Source organism: Podarcis bocagei (assembly GCF_964188305.1).
Source record: "Podarcis bocagei genome assembly, chromosome: Z".
Taxonomy (NCBI): domain Eukaryota; kingdom Metazoa; phylum Chordata; class Lepidosauria; order Squamata; family Lacertidae; genus Podarcis; species Podarcis bocagei.
The window spans coordinates 2,177,729-2,197,131 of record NC_138140.1 but is presented as its reverse complement, the minus strand read 5'-3'; the positions used below and the strand labels follow the sequence as shown (position 1 = coordinate 2,197,131).

Below are 19,403 nucleotides of genomic sequence, written 5' to 3'. Positions count from 1 at the left end.
CGCCCGAGACCACGTTATGTCTGAGATATGCGCATGCGCCTAACTCCCGCCACCTCCTTCCCGTCACCGCCACTCACTCCGTCTATGTGTGTATGGCCGCGAACACGAGGAGGATTTGGGCATGCGCATTTAGCCTTTCCGCCTCAGAGGAGGGACCCAGGGGGCGTGGCTAAAAGAGCTCCTTCTCGCAGAGGGTTGGTCCGCTTGCCGCTCTTCTCGCTCCTCCCCCCCGCCCACCCAGCTGGCGGCTCGTTGCTGTGGCAACCGCAGTTTGCCGGGGCCTGCGCTCCAACAGCCGGGCCTGGCCTACCTGAGCGCGGGTGGCCGGGCATGGAGTACACCGGCAGCTACTACCGAGGGGAGCGCGTCAACGGCAGGTCGGGAGGGAGGCAGAGCGGGCAGGCGGGCGGGCGGGCAAGTAAGTGGGGCGCAAGGTGGGGGCCTTCTCCTCACCCCCATCGGAGAAATGATTCCCGTGTTGGGGGAAAAACACTACGTGTGAAGGGTTTTTTCGCGTGTTCGTGCTAAAAAAAGTACTATATGCGAATGGTTTTTCCTGTGTGTTAAAAAGAAAACCAACTACATCTGAACGATTTCCCCACCTGTGTTTGTTTTAAAAACAACAACAAGTGTACGGGTTTTTCCTTGTGTCCGTGTTAAAAACAACAACGTGTGAGCGGACCCCCCCCCCATGAACTATGTTTTTCCCGTGTCTGTTAAGCAAAATACCTTACGTGAATGAGCCCCCCTCCTGTGCTAATCAAAATATTACATACATGTAAACGGTTTCATCCTGTTTTTAAAATGCCATGTGTTAACGATATCCAGTATTAGTCATTCTCAGAGTAGACCCATTGATATCCATGTATTTCCATGGATACTTTTCGGATAATGACTAATATTAGATTTCACTAAAAAAAAATGACAATGCTTTTAACGACATCAGTGGGTCTACTCTGAGTATGACTGAGTTAGATATCACCCCATATTATTTATTCTCCTGTGACAGTTGGTTTCAGCTGCTCAGACTTCTTGCTGCTGCTTCTTTTATTTTTTATTTACTGTTTTATGACTCTCTCCCCCCCCACTTTTTTTAAAAAAGCTGAAAAACACTCTGGATGTTTTGATAGAAAAGTGGTGCAGAATGAACAATCTTATTACCACCACCCCCCTTAGGTGTGCATGTGGAGACTCCTAATCTAAACAGTCCGACCCCTTTGTTGGTTGTGTTATATTGTATTCTCCCTGTGGACTTTTCTGCAGGTTGGAGGGCAAGGGCTCTTACACCCTCCCAACAGAAACGAAGTATGTAGGCGAAATGAAAGATGGGATGTTTCACGGCAAAGGTGTTTTGCACTTCCCTGGAGGAAGCAAATATGAAGGGACTTGGGAAAATGGAATATCCATAGAGGTATACAGCACATACATGTACATCTGAAGCACTCTTCCCTATTGTGGTGCCGCTCAGCCTCAGTCACCACCAGAGGAGCCAACTCCTAGGGGCCAAGGTCCCTTCGCCTCCCCCCCCAAAAAAATATTGGAGGCCCTCCCCAAATTTATGGGCATTTCCATTCAAATGGTATGCGTGTGCCACATCGTGTGATCAGTTATGTGGGACAGGGCTTACCTGCCCCCCAATATTTTATTCAAGTTGGACCCATGGCCACCACATCTGGGGTTGATGGGTGCTGCAGGTCAAAACAACTTCATTGCTTCCTCAGACTGGGGAAGGCAACCCTGCCTTTCAACTGGGATCCATTTCAGAGGCCATATTGCAGCTGCTCCTCTCTTCAGAGGCTAGGCCAGCATCCATTTGCTGGTTTGTTTTAATTTGCTGTTTTATTATGTTATTTCAAGCTCCCATTTCCATTTTTGTTTATTGCCTTCCCCTCACCCTAAGGCCCAGGGGTAGGCACTAAAAGAAATATTAAAAGCAACTTAAAACAACTTCTAATCAATCTGATCTGATCCAGGAGGTATACTCTAAAATTCCTAGGTACCTCTATCAGCACCCCATTACCCTTGAGAGCAAAACAGAGTCTCCATGTTCTCTGGTGTGTTCATAGACCATCCGCTGTTTGTGGGCTTCCCAGTGGCATCTGGTTGTATCACTGTGGGGAAGCAACATGCTCTGTTCTTTATCCAACAGAGCTGTCGTTAACCCCAAACTTTCCATTGCAGGGGAAATATACTTTTGCAGATGGACTGGAGTATGAAGACAACAAATGGCATTATTGTGATGGCTATGACAGAAGGTTTTATACAGAAATCTGCAGAGGCCTGAAGCCAGCCGGTACTGCCTTGTTTAAGCTTTTCAATGTAACAGACCAACTGCATTAATTGAGAGGGACTACTTTCTAAGACTCCTGCCAACCTAGCAGTTCGAAAGCACGTCAAAGTGCAAGTAGATAAATAGGTACCGCTCTGGCGGGAAGGTAAAAGGCGTTTCTGTGCGCTGCTCTGGTTCGCCAGAAGTGGCTTAGTCATGCTGGTCATATGACCCGGAAGCTGTATGCCAGCTCCCTCGGCCAATAAAACGAGATGAGCGTGACAACCCCAGAGTCGGTCACGACTGGACCTAATGGTCAGGGGTCCCTTTACCTTTTTACTTTCTAAGAAGAAGAAGCCTCAATAGGTGGCCCTTGGGCCACTTCAGACCCACCCCACCCAACCTGCTGGGGTTGGCAGCAGCTAACCAAATAGCTTCTGCTTCCTTCCTCTTCGTTGCTAGTTGCTCCCATACCTGGTTCCACTGCCCACGTTGGCTGCTGTCACCTACTGCTGTGTTTTCATTGGCTATTGTGCCATGACCCCACAGACCTGATGCCTAGGTGGGATGCAGAGGGCTTTTCTTCACTATTAAAATGGATGCATAGCCTTTGCTCACAAGGCATGTACATGGGAGTCCCTTGAAGCTTTGGGTCAAGATGATATCATATCCCCCAATATAAGTGATTATTTATTGGCTGTTCTCTTTAAAGACCTGGATATTTTAAGTGACTTCTTCTTATGCTGATATCAGCCTGTTTTCAATTTTAAGGCATTTCCCAGCTTACAAACCTGGATCCTCCTCGGGTCATCCCAGCAGGCTGCTATGACTGTGGTGACGGCTTCTATAACCCCAAAACCAGAGTGGTTGTTGATTACCACCACCGGTTTCTGAGGAATGCAGGTATGGCTTTGTCAATCAGATCTGCAATACAATATTTGTGTACTTACTATGTACTTCTAATGGTCTAGTTATTGAATCCTAAACCTTCACCATCAGATGCAATTTCAGTTGCAAGGATTCAGGACTTGCAACAAAGATGTCAGCTATGGAAATGAGGGGGGTGACCTTGGGAGCATGCAATATATAATTTGGGGTTCAATTGTTTCTTTCTTAGAAATTCAGAGGAAATTGCAAAATAGAATTCTGCCATTTTATGAACAGATCATGTGTGCAGGAATATCAGACTCAGTGGAAGGCAAGGCTGGCCCAAAACATTTTGGCACCTGATGCAAACCCCCCACCAGGGAAGAAGGGGTGAGTGAGAATCTGCATCAGGAACAAGGCGGTCAACCTTATCTGGCGGTTGAGATGGGAATCACAGGCTGTTGCAGAGCAGAGAGGGGCCTGCTCAGAATCACACTTGGCAGGTGCAAATTCCAGGAGACCCCAGAGGGCAGCTCCCACCATTTCTTCCCTAGGGGTTGGAGGAGACCAACAGCGCCTCCTATTCACTGGGCTGCTGCAGAGGCAGCATTGAAGACGGGTGCGCTGCTAAGGAGGTGGCAGATCCGGCCTGCAAGGAGTGTGTGGTAGCAGGTGATGTGTTCCTTGAAGGCCGGATCTGCTGCACCTATGGGTCCAGACACCCAAGGGTGTTGCCTCACCTTGCCTCGTGGGTGAGCTGGCCCTGGTGGAAGGCACGTACAAGAACAAACTGAATTTGAGAAACTAATAATAAAATATAAAAGGCATATAAAAGCAAAAAACTAATCAGGTAAATTTGATACAGAGTAAAGAGCAGGTAAAGGAACATATGGTTTGTTGGACGTTTGAGCACATGGGTTTTAAGACAGCCGGCTCTACATCTCTTCTTGTTAGACCAATGTGTCTTAGGTTGCACTCTACTTTACAGCTTCCTGCTGCTCCTCACACTTCTTTCTTGAACTTCAAGATAAGAGGTCAGGCTGGAACTACAAAGACATGGCAGCCATGTCTTCCTGTAGTCTAGATGGTTAGGGAAGGGGAGGGAATTAGAAGTAAAAAATTATTGAAATTTTAGGATATGAAATTCCCCATCATCCTGTTCTGCTTTTATTAAATTATGTAAGAGTCAGGAAGGCCACAACAGAAGGAATTTGTTTTGTATATGTTAACAGCATATACAGTAATTTATGCAAAGAAGTGAAGACAATCATCCATACACCCAGTAATTGATTGGCATGAAAAAGTCTGGGAATATGCTCTTATGGCAAAATTGGCTTGTTATTTAAGGAATAAGCAAGCACAAATACAATATTTATTTATGAAGAAACAGATAAGCTTCATTCAGTATTGCCAATCTAGAGGATGCATCCCTCATACATTATTTTGAAAGTCTCTTTGGGTTACCACTTATAAAGAAAACAACTAATAAGAGCAATAAATTAATAAATAATAAGTAATGTATGTTATAGTTTTTCAATCTCCTGTTCAATGTTATGGTTGAGTTTGAATTAATAATTTGGAGAGTGAGTAAAGGATTGTTTTTCTGATAAGGCTGAGGATAAGAATACTGTTAAATTTTCCAAATAAGGCATAATGGTACAGGGTAAAAAAAAAAAAGTTGTATACAGTGTTAATATATTTAGGATTTCCCCATAATTTTCTCAACAGCCTCCCACCCGCTAGGCTTGTCTTAAAGGGTTTCCCTCAATTAGCTTCATGGCTAAGCAAAGGTTTGAGCCTGGGTCTCTACTCACTACACCACACGGCTGTTAGTGTAAGGTTACCAGACCTCCCCGTTTCCTGGGGACAGTCCCCGGATTTACAAATCAGTCCCCATACAAAATCCTATCATTCCTATTGAGGTTGAAAAGTGTCCCCGGATTCATTGAAAAAAATCTGGTAACCTTATCTTAGTGGCCTTTGTAGTGGGTGAGGCAGGGAGCAGGGAATAAGTGTGGAGTTTGTGGCATAATCTCTACTTCCAGCCGTTAAGCACGAGCAGATCTAAATGGCTCCTGGTGGCACTAGCCCAAAATACTGGAATGCGGTGGCTCTGCTGATGCATATGATAAGCACACGCTTTCCAAAAACACAGGAACCTAGACAGATCAACCCAGGCGGGAACGCCTAGGAATTCCTTTTTTTTTTAATCTCCGCTTTGAACTCTCCTTTGTTACACTTTATTACTATAAACTTACAACAGTATCAGCCCCGATTAAATGGCCCATTGTATATGTCCCGTTTTGCAAAGCAATTGTCTGCCGAGTGTCCAGGAGGGCCCCCAGGCTCTTTTTGCTTTGAGGACATGGGTGTGAAGATGGGATGCAGCTCAGGAGTCCATCCCTTCCTTTAAGGGCACCAACACAATTGAAAGAGCCAGGGCTTGCCTGACATCAGAGGAACTCCAGTAGCCCCAAGAGAAGTCGTTCAAGGCTCAAGGCCACAGAGGTGACAAAATAGGCGGGTAAATAGCCAGGCCGTGTGCGAAAGAAGCCAAGGAAGTGGTCGGAGCGAGAGGGAACAGATCCAGGACTGCTTCTTTACAGGAAAGGCAGGAAAACCCCGTCAGGCTGCTGGCCAGGTCCTGGAAGCATCAAAAGCAGATGGCAGGAAACATTCAGAAACCTTTGGCAAAACCCTGGTGGGCTTGCTTAAATTATGCCGTTTTCCTAAAGAGCTGGGCTCGAGATCAGCTTTTTCTTAGCCTCATGCTTTCTTCCTCTTTCCTCTGCCAACTTGAGATCACAAACGTCGGGATAGGAGACCCTGCAAAGGTGAGAAGTGAGATTCTAAAGAGGGGGGAAACAAGTCCTGAATGGGTCTTCACTGCTGCTCAGTACCATCATATATAGGTAGATAGATGGGTTTCATTATTTGCTATATTTTTGTTCTGCTTTTCAATCCATTATTGTCTCCCAAAGCAGGTCACATCACTAAAACAAAGGCAGGGAGAAGGGAAAGACAGGCCCTGCCATAAGGCTTAAAAACCAGAAAAACAAGGAAAGGCAAATGGAGAGGAGCAGGAAGCAGTTTCCCTATAGCTGCTGCTTTGGCTGATTGGCAAGGCCAGGTTTTGCTCCATTCCTTGATGTTTTTCCTGGGAGGCAGCACGTGCAGCCTCCCAGTGGCCTTAGGTCCCTTTGCGAATGGCAGAAGCCAGAGTATGATCGATACTTTGAGGTCACAGAATGTTCACAAATGTTCTAACAGCTGGGGAAGAACGTTCAATATTTTGACTGCTGACCAAGCAATGCAGCTCAGCTCCTACGAGAGCTAGAGGAGTTTTGTTAGGTCAGGATGAAAAACAAAGTTGCAGAGGAATTCAGGACAGAAGGATCTGGGTATTGGTGTCAGGAAGGAGGGCAGAGTCAGAAAATTGAGAGGTTGTTTGCTTGTTGGTAACAGGATGCAGCTAAGTGGCAATGCAGAACATGCTGGGATAGTGGCTGAGGAAGCCTTGTGCTTGAGAAATGGGAGCCTGTGAAGGTGATAGGTGGAAGAATCAGAGGCTGAGGTAAAGAGGCCTTTTGGAGTGAAGAGTGTATGAGAATCTCAGAGCCTGCATACCTGAAAGGCTGAAAGGAGTATGGGAAGCTGCCTCATACACGGTCAGACCACCAGTCCATCTATTGCTAACTGACTAGAAGCCGACTTCCAAGGTGTCCAGGAGGTCACATTCCCAGCCCTACCTGGAGAGTAGCTGGGGGGCTGGACCTGGGACCTTCTCCAGGCAACGCTCTTCAGCTTAAATATGACTCTTCTTGCAAAAAGAGCACTTGCTGTTGCAACGGCTCCAACCAAGGTCATGTGTGAATGTCCTTCCATCATGCTACTTTCTCTCACCCTCCCATGTTGGTCCAGTTTGCACGTAACCGCAAACTGTACACTCCAGGCCTTTCATTTCAGTCCCATGCATAGGCGGCACGAAGGCTGAGCCCCTGTTCCTGCCTTGCCTGCACTGGCACGTGCCTCCCCTCCCTCCAGCGGCTCCTGAGAGCACACCTGTGCCTTTAGAAAGCAGAGCGTGCGAAGTGGCCCTTGAAACACAGGACAATTTAGTCATTTATATGCCAGTTGCCTTTTTTCTTCATTGCTGTTCCAAATTCAGAGGAGGTCCGACTCCTACAAATGTGAACTCCTTTGACAGCTCTCCAGGAATGAAAAAAAGGAATGCATTAAAAAACAAAAAATAAATATGGTTATTTAGACACTTTGCAAATGAAATACACTGGGTTTTTGATCAATCACCTCAAGTTCTTCACTGCTTATTTTTATTTGATTTTTTTTAAAAAAAAAAATGCTATACTATAACTCTTACTTGCTTTTGTATATATAATCATTGTGAATTACAAGCCGTGTGAAAGATTTTAGCTCTGGGGCATTTGCCAGATGGTTGATTTTGCTTTTTTTTTCACATGACAAAAGACATAATGTTTGTGGCAGGCCCTGAGAAATTGTTGGTAATCAGTGTATTCTTCAAAGGAACGGGCGCCAGACCTGTTTGCAAGAATGTTCAGCTTTTGCAGAAATTAATTGTGAGCACTTTTAGTCTCTGCTCCTGAGCATGGAACAAAACCAAATTGTGCCAATTGTTTTGCTGGTTTTCCATCACATAGCTACGTGAGCAGAGGAGAGGTAGATGGGACGTGGGTTGTTCTTATTTTTAACATGCTATAGTTTGCTGCCCGTTTATTGATCATTTTTCTGCTTGGGCTGGGAATGTCAAAAATATTGCCATACAGTTCAATGCATAAACCTAATGCTTGGAAGCGCCGCTTGATGGTTTTGAGATGTGGGCAGCTGCTTTATTGCCCATTGCTGTGACTGGCAGTGGCTCTCTAGAGCCTCAGGCAGATAAAGGTCTCCCATTTCTTTCTGCTGATCCTGTATTTATTTATTATTAGATTTATATCCCACCCTTTCTCCAAAGACTTCAAGGTTGCATAAACACCACACTCTTCTAAATACCCTCCCTATTTTATCCCTGCAATAACCCTATGGGGTAGCTTTGGCTGAGAGAGTGTGCCTGGGGGGATTTGAACCCTGGTCTTCCAAGCCCTAGTCCAGCACTCTAACCACTGTGCTACACTGGCTTTCATTGGAGGAGCTGGAGATTGGACTACAGCTCCCATCAGGCCCAGCCAGGTTGGGCATCTTGGACTACAAGTTGAAAGTCCAAAGCAGCTGAGGGGCACCAGTTTGGTGAAAGCTGCTGTTGAACACCCTGCACCCTGGGCCATACTGCCCAGTCACAACATGAGAGATTAATGGCTGACCTTATAGCAATGACAAGAGCTTCAGACCTTCCACACAGAACTCCCTGCTCCAACTGCCAGCACTTCTCCAAGGCTCAGCAGGGGTAACTCAAAACCCTTTAACCAGAAATGGAACCTTTTTTGTAATTTTTCCTAAATGCAGAGCATTTTATATAAGAAACAAAGCAATATTTAAGATCACAGCCCATCTAAGCATGCTGAAGAATCATCTCCTGAGTTTTAAAAAATGACCATGGAGTTGTACCATATAAATATATGAATGCAAAAAATCTGTCTACTCCTAGGATTTAAAGAAAGTTTCATTAGTAGGAAGAACTCCCTTTACTTTGTCGTGGCTCATTGTCAGAGCTCACTGCTGAAGTTCTCTCTAAGCTCCCCCCTTCCTGAACTGGGCGAACAGAAACCCAGCATTTGATCTCCTATTGTCTTTTCATGTTGCTGTCTTCCGCAGTCATTTGACAACCCTCCAAGGAGCAAGATGGGTTTCTGTGGTGTCAGCTGCAGAGAGGAGGAGGCACTTCAGCTGGAACCTCCAGCAGTTGACAGAGGCAACCCTTTCCAGGCTGTTCTCTCTTCTCTCTCCTCCCCGCTCAAGCAGGGTGGCAACTCTATTCCAAGGGCCATTTACCCATAGGGCTGAGGCACCTTACCAGAAACAGCACCCCAGAGCTCTGGAATGCAGCTGTGGAGGATGGTGCTCTCTTGCCTTAAAATACATCTTTGGGAGCTGTCTCTTGGCAACAGCCAACAAGGGAAGGCTAGTCTCCATTGTGGGCTGAGCACCACTCCATTGCCCCAGAGGACATTAGTGCTTCTAGTAGGCACAGACTGAAAGACAAGCTCAATGATGAGGGCAGGAAATGCCACCTGAATAATCCTGGCACCAGCATATCAGTTCCTGATATCAGACTTAGCAGTGATTTTTATTGTTAGAACCTTCTGTGAGGCAGTTTGAGAGATTCCTGGGGATAGATACAAGTATTCTAAATAAATAACAGCACCTGTAACTTTCTCTCCTGGCCATCTTTTCTACTCATCTCCTATGGCAATGTTGCTGAACTGACTCCCAACACATGTGGCCACTGAATATGCATTCTGGGGCTGATGGAAATTGTAATTCAGCAACATCTTCCTGGCAATATATATATTTGAGCCATTTTCAAAGCAGGCCTCCCTGGGGAGATGTGGAGGGGAGGAATTTAAGCCTCTCCCCACCACACCTCCAGTGTGCATCATGGAGGTGATAGCCACCCACCATTTCCCAAAATAATCCATAGAGATCTCTTCGAAGCAGGCACTTTCTAGGTTAGGGGTTCCACAGAGGATGCCTTGTCTGAGAGCCCCCAAAATTCTGGTGCTGGTTTTATGTTTTAAATCACAAGAGTGAGGACCTGTGGACTCCCAACCTGTTGTTGGACTCACAGCCACCCCAGTCAAGATGGCCAGTGCTCAGAATTCCACCCATTCTCTAGAACACCCATGTGCTGTTCATGAAGCAGAAACAGTGGCAAGCTTTATACACCTCCTGAAGACATCTGTTTAAATAAGCATTCCTGGGCCTATAAAATTCATCACATTGTTCTGTTCTATTATTTATCAGTATTTAACTCAATGTTTTATTGATAGCTTCTCTGGTTTAATGATGTATTCCTTTGTATCTTTGGTTTTAAACGTTGTATATACATTCTTTTAATTATCTTTCTGCGTTTCATGTAAACTACTTAGGGAGTTTGCATATTATGTGGTTTGTAAATGATGATGATAATGTTGATGAAGATACTGGGTAACAGGGCTGGGAACAACCTCAGCCTGATGCCGTGGGGAGCGGCTGCCAGTCACAGTTGACCAAGAGCCTGTCCTGGGCAAGATGGCAAGATCTGAATTCTCCCGGTTTCCGGACCTTAAAACAATTGCTGCTATGAAACCTGCAAAGGTTTAAGTTCCAATCCTCAGCTTGCCAAGAATAACAGGGAGTGTTTGGGTTTTAGCTCTCCCAGTGCAGATGCTGAGAAGATTGTGATGCATGCTGCTTTACAGCTTGTGGGCAACTGTGTCGTGTAACATTAACAAGTGTAAAAAATGTCATCCAGGCTGGGAATTTCCTTTTAATGGGCAATTTGGAATTGTATGAGTTAAATGGAAATGAGAGAGTAAAGCATTATGGGGTGAAGGTTAATTGAGTATTTTAAAGTTTCCGCTTGTCAGCCAAGTGGTAGTGGAGTACAGTGTTTCCATGAGTAGGCAAGGCCCTGGGCTGGAGAAGTGTCTTCATGCTTCTCCAGTGTGAAGAAGTTTCACAGGACATTTCCCAAAATCACTATTTAAAAATGCACTATTTTGCATTTTGCTTTTAAATGCTTTCTGGGACAGGGAAGTTCATGGATTTTTACAGGTTCGTACAGATCGCATTTACCCCATTTCTCTTATAAAAGCAAGCCGCAGATGGGGCCCCACCGTTTCTTAATAGTGCAAGGACCTATTTGGGCAGCTTAGGGAAGAGGTAGACTTCTTAATTAACAAAAAACCCGAGCAGTGTTAAGGGGGAGGGGGCATGATTGAGGTTTGTAAATTAATACGTGGAGAAGAGAAATGTATCTTCTCCATCCTTCCCCCTATAACAGTATAGCTTAGGAAGTCACTCAGTTGACTTGATTGCCACTCAGTTCAGGAGAGACAGCCATGACAAAAGAACTTCTTCATACAGTGCATCATTAACTTACAAACTTTACATTCACAAGGTGTGGTAATGACCCCAAGCTTAAATGGTTTTGAAAGGGAATTTGACAGACTCATGGAGGTCCGACCACAGAATTTGGAAATGATGGCTAGATAAAACCTCCAGATTCAGAGGCAGTGTACCACTCCAAATCAGCTCATAGACTCATAGAACTGGAAGGGAACCTGAGGGTTATCTAGTCCAATCCCTTGCAATGCAGAATCTCAACTAAAGCACCCATGACAGATTGCATCCAACCTCTGCTTAAAAACCTCCAAGGAAAAGAGAGTCCACCCCTCCTGAGGGAGTCTGCTCCACTGTTGAACAGCTCTAAAACTGTCAAAAGGTCTTCCTGCTGTTTAGTCAGAATCTCCTTTCTTGTAACTTGAATCCATTTGTTTGGGTGCCACGCTCCGGAGTAAGAGAAAACAAACTTGCTCCATCTTATGCGACAGCTCTTTAGGTAGTTGAAGATGGCCACCTCCCCTCAGTCTGCTCTTATCCAGGCTAAACATACCCAACTCCCTTCACCATTCCTCATAAGGCCTGATTTACTTGATCAACTTGGTCACCCGCCTCTTCACGTGTTCCAGTTTGTCAATATCCTCCTTACATTGTGGTGCCCAGAACTGGACACAGGACTGCAGGAGTGGTCTGACTCTGACCAAGGCAAAATAGAGCAGCGCTATTACTTCCCTTGATATGGACAATATACAGTACTTCTGTTGATGTCTAGAATAGCGTTAGCTTTTTTCCCCCTTCCTTTTTCCCCCCTGCTGCATCACGTTGTGATCCTTTTCACGTGTACCAATGGCAAGCCAGCATTTGCCATCTTATATTTGTACAGCTGGTTCTAGATGCCTAAGTGCAGAACGTGGCAGTTGTCCCCGTTGAAATTCATTTTGTTAGCTTGTGCCCAGTTCTCCAGTCTGTTAAGGTCATCTTGAATCCTAATTCTGTCTTCTGCGGCATTAGCTATCTCTCCCAGTACGATGTCACCTGCGAGTTGGATGAGCATCCCCTCAGTTCCTTCATCCAAGTCATTTATAAAGACACTGAGCAACAGCAGGCCCAGGACAGAACCCTGCAGCACCCCACTTGTCACTTTCTCCCAGGATGACTAGGAACCATTAGTGAGCACTATTTAGAGTCAGTCAGTCAATCATACAATCGTATCATACAATCATATCATATATATTATTCAATCATATACCCTACAACCATAGCATATATAATAATATCATATCACAGATCTTATCCTATAATACAGTCCTATATCATACTGTAAGGTAAAGGTACCCCTGACCATTAGGTCCAGTCGTGGATGACTCTGGGGTTGCGCGCTCATCTCGCTCTATAGGCCAAGGGAGCGGGCGTTTGTCTGCAGACAGCTTCTGGGTCATGTGGCCAGCATGACTAAGCCACTTCTGGCGAACCAGAGCAGTGCACGGAATTTACCTTCCTGCCGGAGCGGTACCTATTTATCTACTTGCACTTTGACGTGCTTTCAAACTACTAGGTTGGCAGGATATCATACTGTACTGCCATATAACAGAGTATCATACAATCATATCAAATCATACATTCATATCACACAGTCACATAATCATATCATACAAGCAATCATATATAATCATACCATACCATAGCATATCATATGATCATGCAATCATACATTTTCAATCCTAGCTTGTGAACTTCCTGGAGGATCTGGTTGGTGACTGTGGAAGGCAAGATGCTGGACTAGGTGAACCTTTGGTCCTGCCTAGGAGGGCTGTTCTTATGCACGTGAGAATTGATTCAGAGCAAATGCTCCGCTGCAAAGATCGCCCTAGCATGGGGCCTTCTTTTTATCCCCAAGGTTAGCCTAAGCTCTTCTGGGGGCCAGGTGTCCAGCCCAAGGGTGGAAAAGTACTGCAGGCAGCAAGCGACCAAGGTAAAAATTGAGTGTTGGGTTGGCAAGGAAGTCGGGGACTGGTGCCATGGTTGGTGGTGTAGGAGAGAGAATATAAGGACATATGAATCTACCTTATTTCAAGTCAGGCCATTGATCCATCTGGCTCAGTACTGTCAATGCTGAGTGGCGGCAGCTCTCCAGGGTTTTAGGCAGGGGACATTTCTGCCCTACTTGCAAAATTGTGCTTTGACCATGGCTTGATTTTGGGAAACAAAACTGACCCAGAGAGAAGCTGGTGCTTGGATGCACCTTCCAGGGATTCTGGGCAGATCTTCACCTGGCCTGCTGACACCTGTCATACTTCCTGAGCTAGTGTAGAATGCCTTGGAACATCCACCATTGCTTTATCTTTTTATTGCTAAGTGTTCCTGGGTGGCCCATTTCTCCTTTCTACAGAGAGCAACTTTCTTTTGTTGCTTCACGTGCTGAAGTCCTTCCCTGCCCCCCACCCATCCCCGTCTAAGTGATTTCTACTTCACCATGAACTGGGGCCACCAAAAGGGGGACAATGGAGAAAGAAAGAACTTTTAAAAGATGAAACGAGCAAGCGTGGATTTGATTCTCACCCACAATGTGGAGAGCTGCCTAATTGCGCCGGGGTGATAATTTCCAGTTGATTAAAGAGTATTTGTATTCTTTCTCTCTCCACCCCGACTCCCTACCACCACATTTAAAAAAACCAAAAAAAAAAAAAAACAAAACCCAGAGGAAATCACATATGAAGGTGAAGATGTGCTTTGGTGTTCGCATTAATATAACCCAACAATTGCCTTTGCAAAAAGGAAAAAAAAAGTAATTACAACTTGCTGTCTGGGGAGCACTAATCAAACTCCAGGCTTTAATTCTGCTTTAAATATGGATGAAACACAACTCTCCATGTTCACCCTGGTGTTGTGGGGTTATGGAAGCCGCCGGGGATGGCACGAGGGGATCTGCGTGGTTAACAAGCAGCTGCTGCCAAGCCAGATCGGCATCTGTGATTTAAATTGTTAGCTGCACAGTCAGGTAAAGTGTAAAAAGGGTGGTCGAGAGGCTGTTAAGTCCCTGGCCGCCAATTACGAACAATCAAGGAGGAGCCTGAACATTCGCTTAGTACAATAAACCCAGTTTGTCTTGTTTCAGGGGTGACTGCTGAAGAGGCTGCAGCTGCACTGATTCAAATACCCAGCAACTACAGTGATTATCAGGCAGCCTCCTCCTTTTAGGGTGGCAGAAGTAGTATGCTCAGCCCATCTCTTTTAACTCTTTAGTTTCCAACAGGTTTGAGCCTCTTCACAAGCTGCCAGGGCCCTGCAGACCTGTGGTGTCATGGTCCCAAGTCATTCAGCACAGATTTAGTCATGGATTCTCTACCAAATACATGGGCATTGGAACTTAAAGGTGTATGTGATAATAACATTCTGACAGTAAGAGCTGTTCGACAGTGGAACAGACTCCCCTGGAAGGTCTTGGACTCTCCTTCCTTGGAGGTTTTTAAGCAGAGGTTGGCTGGCCATCTGTCCTGGATGGTTTAGTTGAGATTCCTGCCTTGCAAGGGGGTTGGACTAGATGATCCTCAGGGTCTCTTCCAACTCTACAATTCTGTGATTCTAAGAAGAGACCCCCCCAAAGGCCCATTTGGTCCAGCATTCTGTTTTGCACAGTGGCTAGTCAGGTGCCTGCAGGAGCACAAAGGCACAAGCCCTACCTCATTGACTTCCTCAGCTGGTATTCTAACTGGTACTGAACATGGACATTTTTTATAGATCCTCATCACAACACTTGGATTGAGAGAGGCCAAACTCATCCTACCACAACAACAGAAGAGCTTGGGAAATGCCTTGTGTTCCATCATTTTGGCCAGTCAAGAACCATTCCCATTCGTGGTGACTGAAACAGCTCCCCAGGTTTAAATGTGACACATCCTTGCCTTCCAGGATCTACCAAATCTGAAGCATGCCTCTGGTTTGCGATACCCCACATCTTACAGATAAACACCAGTGCACACTAGTTGTTGTTGTTTAGTCGTGTCTGACTCTTCGCGACCCCATGGACCAGAGCACGCCAGGCACTTCTGTCTTCCACTGCCTCCCGCAGTTTGGTCAAACTCATGCTGGTACACTATCTGGAACACTATCCAACCATCTCGTCCTCTGCCGTCCCCTTCTCCTTGCGCCCTCCATCTTTCCCAACATCAGGGTCTTTTCCAGGGAGTCTTCTCTTCTCGTGAGGTGTCCAAAGTATTGGAGCCTCAGCTTTAGGATCTGTCCTTCCAGGGAGCACTCAGCTGTCTGGAAAGCAGTTGAAAGACAAGCTTAACCTTAGTTGTGATTTGCAGCCCTTGGGTGATCGAGTAATCCAGTGTTTCTCAACCTTGGTTCCCCAGCTGTTGTTAGACTGCAGCTCCTATCATCCCTGACCACGAGTCCTGCTAGCTAGGTCTTGAGTGCAGATTTTTCCCACTCAATATCTTCTAACTGGGAGCATCAGGCTTTATGCCTGCAAATACCGTATTTTTCTCTTTATAAGACGCACCAGACCACAAGACGCACCTAGTTTTTGGAGGAGGAAAACAAGGGGGGGGGGAATTCTGAATCTCAGAAGCCAGAACGGCAAGAGGGATAGCTGCGCAGTGAAAGCTGCTGTTCTGGCTTCTGGGATAGCTGCACAGCCTGCATTCACTCCATAAGACGCACACACATTTCCCCTTACTTTTTAGGAGGGAAAAAGTGAGTCTTATAGAGCAAAAAATACGCTAATGCCTTCAAGCATGAAGCCCAGAGCAGGTACCTTACTTGAAAAGAAAGCAATGCTATGTTTCACCCAACTTAATAATTGAGCCTTTTTGGAGGAAGCTGTATTATACTGAGTCCAACCATTCATTCATCTTAGCTCTGTATTGTCTACAATGACTGGTATAGCATGAGACTCTTAATCTCAGGATCGTAGATTCGAGCCCCATGTTGGGCTAAAAGTTGCCTGCATCGCAGGAATTGGACTAGATAGCCCTTGTGGTTCCTTCCAACTCCATAATTCTGTGGTTCTATGACTGGTAATGGCTTGCCAGGATTTCAGATGGAGGTTTTTCCAAGTCCTACCTGGGGGTGCCAGGGATTGAGCTTGGGGCTTTTGCAGGCAAAGCAGGTGCTTTGCCACTGAGGTTTTGAAGGAGTTTGGTTCAGTGGATTGATTGTAGCAGCACCCACAGAAGCCTGGCTTCAGATCCCTGGCTCAGCTGCAAAGCTCACTGGGTGACCTTGGGCCAGTCATTCACTCCCAGCCTGGCCTTCCTCACTGGGCTGTAGGAGAGAAAAGAAACACATAGCCCTGAGCCTCCTGGCAGGAAGGGCAGGATGCTGACGTGGCAATTAGTGCCGTAATTTAAGACAATTTGGCTTGCTGTGGTATGGGGTTTACTTAAACAAGGGGGTAGGGAGCAAGGGTTTGGATAGGGAAATGTAATCTCCAATGCCAATTTTTAAAGGGTGCATTCTGCTGGGCAGTTATGCTGCTGATTGAGCCTGCTAAAATGAATAGGAACTGCAAGAGAGCACCATTATTTCCATTAATTTCAACCGAACTTGCGTTTAATAACTTTTTGCCCCAAAGGTGGTTAAGATGTCAGTTTTTGGCTTAGGCTGCAGTGCTAACCATGCTTATTTGAAAACAAATCCTGTTGAAATTGATGGAACAGGAAAAACACATTTTGAGCTGAAGCGTTAGCATTGCATTTGGCTGCAGCTGCACACAATATGAGAATAAAGTCTGCTTATAACGGGATGAAACAAGGAATGAGGTCACACATATTGTCTCTAGGATTCTTGCAGGAGGAGGGGAAGAATAAAATCCTGATTTCAACAAGACCTAAGTGCCAATAGATCTGGGATGGTGGTATAATTTTATGCTAACAGTAGGGCTTTAACCTTTAATGGGTTAAGCAGATCCGTCAACTAACACTTTGGTCAGTGGGGTCATCCACACTTCTGCTTGACTCAGTATTTGTGTGCCATTTAATTCCTGCCCACCACCCACCCACCCCGGTCCAAGAGCTTTTCTTGTTATTCTGCAACTGTGCCTTGCTAAAATCCAATCTTACCCACTAAATTGAAGCTTGGTTAAGCAAAATCTCTTTTCAGGTTTTCCGTGCATCTAAGAAGATCTGAATCAGCAGGTAAGATCTGATTTTCATAAGGCACAGCTACAAAATGACAAGAAAAGCTCTCGGACTCAGAGGAATTAATCAGTACATAGTACTATCAAAATATGGGCCAAGCAAAAGTGTGGATGAGCCCAATTAATCTGTGTGTAACAATCCCAATTGGTGTGTTGAAGACACTGGTTTCTTTTTTGAAACCCTTCCAGTTTAAAATGCTTGAATGAAAATAATTAAAATATTCCTTCTGACAATGTGTGGTAAATCTCAATGATTTAATCCAGTCTTTGCCAACCCAACCTGGTGTCTTCCAGGTGTTTTGGACTACAGCTCTCATCAGCCCCAGCCAACATGCCTGTATAATGCTGGGGCTGATGGGACTTGTAGTCCAAAACATCTGAGGGCACCAGGTTGGTGAAAGCCAATTTAATCAAATTATCTTGCACTTGCTTGAGGATGCCGAACAAAGGCACCTGTTTCAAAATTTTGGCACTCTGCAAAATGATTTAAATTAATGAATTGAGCAGTTTAAAAAGATTATATCAAATTGACAATCCTTGTAAATGTGAGCTATTTTTACATGCCACCCAGAATGCTGGTTTTGTTTTTATTGTAGCAAGAGTCACAAAGGTTTTGTGATAACCTGAAATTGTTTTCTTCTGTGTTTTTCCTTCCTGTACCTTCAGAAGTTTCAGGGACTGTTGTGGCTCTGATCTGTGCTTATTTTTATGCTTACCAGCATCTAACATGAACTGTTCCCCCCATATCACAGGAATACAATGAACATCTTTGATTGGAACACCTTTTAAATGCACCTTTGTCCATTTGGCAAAAAGGGACATCCAATAAGGCAAGGAGGGCAGTCTGAATTGACTCATTATTGATGCTTCTTTTGTTTCCCACCCCCTCAGATGATGATGAACATGACTGGATTGTTAAGACCTGTCGGAAAGGTTGGGACGAGATCATTGGTTTCAAGCCAAAGGAGTAAACCTCATTAAGGAAAACAGAGAAACAGACTTCCCGTTGAAGCCTTCTGCTTCCCTGCTCAAGGACTCTGCACCTATAATTTCTCCATTAGGGTAGTTTTTTGTTACCTTTGCTAACCAAATAAGATGTAAACCCCTCACTTCATCAGCAACATTAAGAGGAAATTGTGCAAATAATCACCCTATATTTACTATAATATTCCCACAAGGTGTGCAACCTGGTAGGCTTTTTATAGTCTATATTGTGAGCACAAAAGAATTAACTCAAAAGGCTGCCTTGCCGTCTCTCAACACCATATTATATACCGGTTGCACACACACCCACAAGCTACAGTGGATCTTTCCCCTGCACTTGGATATTAATTGGCTGTTGTAACGGCGAGCTCAGAAGCGACGGTTTTTAATAACTGGTTTGGCAAAGGGGGAGAATGAAACCCATTTGCCACGAACATCGGTGTTCTCAACAAAGGTGATGGGGCGGGCTGCCTTTGGAATTCTAGGGCTGCAGAAGCATTTCTGAAATAAAAGAAAAATGGAATTGCACCGTTTCCTTTGATGTAAGTGCCAGCACTTTGACTTGCGTTAACTTTATTTATTACACAAATAAGACATTTACAAAGCACAACAGTAAAAGTAGGTAACAAAACAGACATTGGTTTTACAATTTAAAAAGTGCTTTACATCCCCCCCCAATTTTCCCTCTCTTCTTAAATAAATATTGATCTTGACTGCCTGCTCTTTAGAAGGGTATTTTTAGCCAAGACATGCACAATTGCAACATGCTACAAACAAAACAATCTGCTTCTTTTTCAAGAAAAACTTGGCTGAGTTTCTGCAGCTAGCATCACCTTGTGAGACCTCCCTTTCATCTGGTATCACTGGTGTCCGAAGCCCCTGTTGCCCAGTTTACACCACAGTCCTAGGCACTCCTTGTTCTGGAGTGTGAAGCTAATCAAAGCAAGAAAGAGAGAAAGAAGGAGGGAGGGACATAGCTCTGGCTTCTGAAGAAGCCAAGTCAGGTTCAACCTGCATCAGTTATGCAAATCAAGCATAATTTGCCTGATTCATTCTGGTTTTGCCAAGGAGGGGGGCGGGGAGGACTATGCATGAAAGTCTTGCCTTCCTTACTTCCTGGGA

The 19,403-nt window shown here is 45.1% G+C and overlaps 1 protein-coding gene across 1 annotated transcript; it reads left to right on the top strand.

Moving 5' to 3' along the window:
• Nucleotides 1–27: 27 nt before the first annotated feature.
• Nucleotides 28–18,814, top strand: MORN5 (MORN repeat containing 5; the record flags this gene model as incomplete). The annotated part of the gene is made up of 5 exons (XM_081179862.1): nt 28–377; nt 1,264–1,411; nt 2,182–2,293; nt 3,041–3,172; nt 18,189–18,814. The coding sequence occupies 5 exons, from the start codon at nt 28–30 to the stop codon at nt 18,266–18,268; spliced, it is 822 nt and encodes a 273-aa protein (XP_081035988.1). The 3' UTR covers nt 18,269–18,814.
• Between the last annotated feature and the right edge of the window lie 589 nt (nt 18,815–19,403).